General features: G+C 40.2%; 1 protein-coding gene across 1 annotated transcript; it reads left to right on the top strand.

The window, feature by feature from the left end:
• The first annotated feature begins 1167 nt into the window (after window positions 1-1167).
• LOC149843062 (putative serine/threonine-protein kinase At1g01540) lies at window positions 1168-4791 on the top strand. Its single transcript, XM_090001681.1, has 7 exons — window positions 1168-2014; window positions 2625-2729; window positions 2855-2977; window positions 3069-3239; window positions 3329-3458; window positions 3557-3766; window positions 4334-4791. Exons 1-7 carry the CDS (start codon window positions 1326-1328, stop codon window positions 4508-4510), a joined length of 1605 nt encoding a protein of 534 aa, XP_089857807.1. The 5' UTR covers window positions 1168-1325; the 3' UTR covers window positions 4511-4791.
• The last annotated feature ends 2041 nt before the right edge of the window (window positions 4792-6832 follow it).

Below are 6832 nucleotides of genomic sequence, written 5' to 3'. Positions count from 1 at the left end.
TTGGATTTGGACCAAACATGAAATGCCCTGATGGCTTTGGGCCTCTGGGTCGACCCTGTCTGACCTGACCCACTAAGCCCCATTGAACCAAGCAGAGAGTGAGTCTGATCGATTCAGTCTTCCCCTTTTCAAGTCGACCTGGCTCCACCCATAGCCATGCATGAACTCAAATATACGAGCTACGTCACAAGGATACTCAAATTCACCCGTGTCATAACTTTTTATAGGGATGCAAATGGGTCGGATCAAGAAGGACTATTTCTTATCCGACTCTTCCTTGTATTTAACTGTTTTGGATCCGACCCGTTTGCATCCATGACCTCTTACATAGTATGTTTAATGAAAAAGATTACACAAAAAACGATGCGTTACGTGGCCCTTTGCCGTGTCCGTGTGACAGAGTAAGTGCGTCGACGGCAATCAAAATGAAAGTTATTAGGGCGTTTGTAATTTTGTATTTGTGGCGAGGGGGGTTGCTTGATCCGATCAAGCAAGAACTGGGTTCATAGACGTCGACATCCAACGGCACCCGTTTCCAATTTTTTAATCATCATGAAATTTGCAAAAGTAAAAAATGAAAAATAAAAAAAATGTAAAGCTTAACATGATGTCACCTGACGAGCACGTGCCAACCAGCTTGCGGTTTCTCTGTCCACACGCCAAGTGATTCTCACTCGGGGGAGAGAGAGAGAGAGAGAGAGAGAGAGAGATCATCGCCATAAGAAATTGATTCAAAACCTTTTTTTTTTTTTTTGAGAAACTGGAAATTGAGCCTTATCTTTTTCATGGGTATATGGACATCACTAGAACTATGGAAAGTGACTGTATGCGATTAATAAGGTTTGAAATGAACTTGAGAATATAAGCTTGAGCTTTTTGGTAAAAGTGTGTTTGATATTAATTATAAGGTAATAAAAATTAAACGCTTAACAAAAGATTGTTCCTATGCTCCACGGCATAACTGGGAGAGATCCTGTTAATAGGGTCTAATCTAAGGTCTACCTCTCAGCTTCGCTCATTTTGTATCCAATTCTCTGAATATTTTGAAACCCAAACGGTCTAATGTGAAAAAGGGATGGAAAATAAGCAAACTTTGCTCTGCTCAATAAAAATTTAAAATTCTGCCATCCTATCATGACAACTACTCTCTCTCTCTCTCTGCCCACTTGAGAAAGTTAGGAAGTCGAGTCCAGCAAGAGTTGTAGAAAGTGAAACCCAACCCGTCAGGCCATCACCCACCTTTCTCTCTCTCTCTCTCCATTTCTCTCTCTCTACCGATGAGCCCACACAGGTGAGCGGGAGAGGAGGAGCAAGCAGCGACAGCAATGGGGTTCTTTAATGGCGCCTTCATCAACGACGAGCTCTCCAAACGAACCTCCATCTTCGGGCTAAGACTGTGGGTGGTGCTCGGCATCTCCGTGGGCACTGCCGTCGTCCTCCTCCTCTTCCTCCTCTCCCTGTGGCTCACCTCCCGATGGAAGAACGACACCACCAAGAACGCCAAGAACAAGACGACCCCCTTCCCCCACCACCACCCATCTCCACCGAGCGCGAAACTCACCATCCCCAATGTGTGCAAGGAGATTCAGGAGGTCAGAATCGACAACATCCACAAGCCCGTTTCGGAGGCCAAGCCACTGGTTCAGATCCTCTCCCTGCCCATGTGGGAATCGGGCGTTCAGCCGATCTCCGGCGAGAGCGACCGCGCCGGGCGCGACGAGATCCTTATCGACATCGGCAAAGAGCACCGTATTGCCTTCCCGGAGCGCGGGGGCACGTCGTCGTCCCACGGCAGCGGCGAGAGCCGGTCCACCGCCGATCCGGCACCCCCGCCTGCCGCCCCCGAGGTCTCCCACCTTGGTTGGGGCCATTGGTACACCCTGCGCGAGCTCGAGGTTGCAACCAATGGCTTCGCCGACGAGAACGTGGTCGGCGAAGGCGGGTACGGCATCGTCTATCACGGGGTCATGCAGGATAACACCAATGTTGCCATTAAAAATCTGCTCAACAATAGGTATGAGATTGTGTGATCTCTTCTTCTTTTTCTTTTTCCAAGCATGCTGTGCAATGTATTTAGTTTTTAAGCAGAAGCATTGATCAATTGCATCCTTTATGGTGTGTTTGGATTGTCCACTTATCTAGATAAATGGGCCCGATTAGGACTATGTTCTATTTCCCCAAATGCAATGCCCCAACTTATCCTATTGATGGAGATAAGTTTGTGGTTGCATCCAAATGCTTCCTTATCAGCAGATAAGATACAACTAAGGGAATGCAAGTTTTAATGAACGTGAAGCCTTTTCTTTCTTTTTTGTCTGCCAAAAAGAGGTCCTCTTTTTCATCATCATCACCACCACCACCATCAATCAAGCATTGTTTGGAATAGTTTTGTTTCACAAGATTCTGCATTGGAGGACTTGTGCCCCATGAATGGTGGAGGTTCATTTGTCAATCTGTTTTGGACTTGTGAAGAATTAATGGCCTTGATATCATATAATTTAAAGAAGGAAAAAAGGAAAACTTATATGTGATGAAATTTCTTTCTTGTAAGAATCTGAACTAGAATCGAAGATACGTAATTCGTTTTTGATTTGTGCGAGTTATTCTGCTCTTGATATTATTAGGGGCCAAGCAGAAAAGGAGTTTAAAGTTGAAGTTGAAGCCATCGGGCGGGTTCGGCATAAGAATCTAGTGAGGTTGCTGGGCTATTGTGCTGAAGGAGCTCATAGGTGATCAATCATTTATTTTTGTCTCTAAATCTTTCATTTTCAATTTTCACATGTTTTGGATATATGGTCTGCTTTTCATTCATTTTTCCTAATTGTTGTGATGTGTGTGTGTGGATAATTATCAGGTTGCTTGTTTATGAATATGTGGACAACGGGAATTTGGATCAATGGCTTCATGGGGATGTAGGAGACTATAGCCCTCTAACATGGGAAATTAGGATGAATATTATACTTGGAACAGCAAAAGGGTACCATGGTTTTATCATCTTGAAATTCATGTTTATATTCCTTTTCTTGCCACATTGTTTTTATACTGGTGAAATTTCACACAAAATGCAGGCTCACTTATCTGCATGAGGGATTGGAGCCTAAGGTTGTTCATCGTGATGTTAAGTCGAGTAATATATTGCTAGATAAGAAATGGAATTCCAAAGTCTCTGATTTTGGGTTGGCCAAGCTTTTGGGATCCGAGAGGAGCTATGTCACAACCCGTGTCATGGGGACATTTGGGTACAATCTAATATTCATCGAATTACTTGCTTTCCTTGTATTTCATTGGCAAGATTCAATATCACTATTTTGTTGTTGCACTTGTATAGGTATGTAGCTCCTGAGTATGCAAGCAGTGGGATGTTGAATGAAAGAAGTGATGTATATAGTTTTGGAATCCTTATATTGGAGATCATTTCTGGAAGAAGCCCAGTTGACTATAGCAGGCCTCCAGGGGAGGTTGATCCTTTGTTCTTGAACTTCTTTGCCTGTTCTTTTTGAATTTAGTAATTTTGTGATATTCTTATTCTTTTTCATTTGAAACTTATGATTATCAGGTGAACCTGGTTGAGTGGCTCAAAACAATGGTTGCAAACAGGAATTCTGAGGGAGTAGTGGACCCCAAGATGCTTGAGAAGCCGTCTTCTAGGGCATTGAAGAAGGCCCTCTTGGTTGCTCTACGATGTGTAGATTCAGATGCCCAAAAGAGGCCAAAGATGGGGCATGTCATACATATGCTTGAAATAGATGATTATCCATTCCGAGATGTATGCTACTATCTTTTTCTAACATGTTTAATTTGCTCAAAAAGTATTTTCCTGTTACTCTGCTGTCCTTCGTGAGGGGTTATCACCATGCTGCCTTCCGAGATGTATGCTACTAGCTTAATGTCATGTTCGTTTATTTAGAGCAGTAATAGTAGGTATTGTGTGAGCTTTATCTTTTCCTCTTTCAGACTCATGCATTTTGGAGAATCCCCGAGGGGATGACCTGAAAGCGTGTCTTTCTCTAACAAAATTTATTTTTTCATTCTGTTTATCATATTCGCCTTCAGTTCTCATAATTACTGTGTATGGTCATTCTTTGAAAGCATTCGCCTTTGTTTTATCTGTATGATTAATGTCTGATTGTTCTCAACATTCAACTGTGCAGATGTGATATTAGCACTATTTTCTTTTGTTGGCAAAATGCTTCAATCACCTTCATTTCCAAAGTTTATATATATTCAATTATGTTTCACTTGGTTTGATCATTGAAAGAAAGGGAAAAGATGGTGTTGGAGTATGTCTTGCACTGCTTGGCACTTATTTGCAGTTATTCTTTTTATGGTGTAGGATCGTCGAATAGGGCGGGAGCCTGGATGTATGCTTCGTGAAAGTCCACATGCTGATAATAACTTGCAGTCAATCGAGAAGCAAGCAACTGATTCAGATGATGGTAGTGGCTGTGAAAAGGCTAACCTTTTAGAGAACAAGAATAGGTGGAGACGACAATCAATGCTAGCTAAATAGCTTATTTTGTGCAACAGCAAGATCTAAATTATAGCCAATGCCAGGTCAAAGGCAATACCTGGGTTTCTTGCCTTTATGATCTTTTTCTTTCTCTTGTGCTACTGCTAATAGATAACCAATAAGCTTTTTTGTACATGATTATCTGTCAATGATACCTTAAATCATTTTGGGTTTTGGGTGGATTGATCTGTGTGGTCTGAATTTGCTTTCTAATTGAAGTTTACACGGTTGGCGCTCATTCTGTAATTCATATATATGATTTAAAGATAGACGTCAGTTTGGCAGAATTCCCTTTTTTCATCAATCTGCTGTACTAAATGCATTTACACAATTGGCCATCCTGCTTTTCTTATTGGAAACCGAGGCCCTGTGAATTAATCTTCTCAAAAGCAGAAATGTTCTCAAGATCTCTTTAGTCCTGATACTTTCTACGACCAATTCCTTCTTCACAAACTGCTGTAAAGTACATACTCTTGCGAAGTTGAAACAATAAAATTGAAAATGATAGATCTGGTTTGATTCGTAAGGGATTCGAGCTTAGGAATTTCAGAGTTGAAGGCTGTCATGGAACGGTGCTTGGGATTTCTAGGAACATAACTATTGGGGGGTAATCTGTTTTTGTCCATTTCTTTTGTTCATTTTGTTCTTTTCTTTTCCATTTGATTAATAGTCTGGGATTTAATACCAGATTTCTTGGCAAAGATGCCTAAAGTCTATTATCCATTTGGGTATTGCACACAATTAAGGGTAAGGCTTCTTTGGGTATCTACTTCAGGGCTACTGTTTTATTTATTTATTTATTTTTGCTCCCATTAGTGCATTACCCATTTGTAAAAGTGATTGATAAGTCTTTCTCCGTTATGAAGATTTTTAAATTGATTTATTTGGCCTGAAAAAATTGTTTTCTGCACTGAGAAAATAAAATCCCTAGATTGTCTTTTGCCAAGAGGTCAAAGCTGGATTGTACTTTCTGGTGGGTAAGAAGCAATGTTGTCAGTATCGGTATCGGCAACGATTCAGGTGAATCTGTCGATACCATACTCAAGTGAATTGTTCTGAATCGGCCAAAAAATAATTAAAAAAACATTACGTGTCAATCAGAACGTGACACATGTTAAAGTCGTTAAAATGATATTAAAATTATATAAAAAATAATTTTAAGTAATTTTTTATATTTATTAAAAAATAGGCGATTCAGGGGTGAAGAGTATCGATTTTCTGCCGATAAGATCGGCTGATACGCACCGGTATTGACAACATTGGTAAGAAGAACCAAGGGTTTTAGGCCAATGAACAGATAATGTCCTCCATTTTTTGGTGGCTTCTACTGTCCTACTCACATGAGATCTAGGATATAGCCAGTGAAGTTTCATTATGACCAACCACATATCTAAAGAAACATGCTCTGTCTATTGGTTTAAGACTGTCGTCCTTTATATTTGTTATCAATTACAGGCACTATCTTCTCGTGTGTGAGACAGCCCTATTATGGTATTAGCAGTGGGCCAGAAGGTCTCCAATTGCAAGAATCAATGAGAGAGAGAGAGAGATGAAAAGACAATGGAGCGGGAGCATATAGCGCATGGGCCATATGAGAGGGAAGCATTAAGCTAAAGGTTTGAATTTGACAACTGGAATACGAAAGTAGTAGTGGCAGACTAGGAGGAAAAGAAGGGTAGAATTATTGCTATGATAGCGCAGCTCGTGAGATTAATTAAGAGCCATTAATAGGCGGCAGAGGTGGAGGACATTGTCAATTAGTGATTTTGGAGAAAAAAAAAGTGACAAAAGGGTAAGAGATTCTGATATCTTACTTTGGTGTGGAGACCACAGTTGGATGGGGAACAATGAATTTTTTGAGGTCCCACACAGCTCTAATATATTCAATTTTGGTAGTTTCCTCTTTATGCTATTTTAAATGTGTGACCAGTTACGTCCATTAATGTGGTAGCTGCTAATTACTTTTCTAGCTAATCATCTTGTCAACTGAGCTTTATTCATTTTACATGCTTGATTTTATAGAAATCAGCTCTTGGATCATCCTAGTCCGATACCCAGGTAGGTTTTTATAAGATTTTAAAAATTGTCAGGCAAACATTTTTTTTAAATATTCAAGGCTTAAAAAATCATATTTTTCTTAAAAAAACATGATTCAAGTATCACTTATTAAATGGACCGTGCCAAACACATTTAAGTAATATATGAGGAAAATCCTTCGAAGACCCAGTTGGCATGACAGTTATATATATATATATATATATAGTTTAACATTTGCTCATGTTGCCATTACCTACTAACCTTTCAGGCATGATCTACTTGTTT

The sequence above is a fragment of the Nuphar pumila genome, chromosome 3, assembly GCF_984573655.1.
Source record: "Nuphar pumila chromosome 3, dmNupPumi1.hap1.1, whole genome shotgun sequence".
NCBI classification, from domain to species: Eukaryota; Viridiplantae; Streptophyta; class Magnoliopsida; order Nymphaeales; family Nymphaeaceae; genus Nuphar; species Nuphar pumila.
This window is presented reverse-complemented; position numbering and strand designations above follow the sequence as displayed.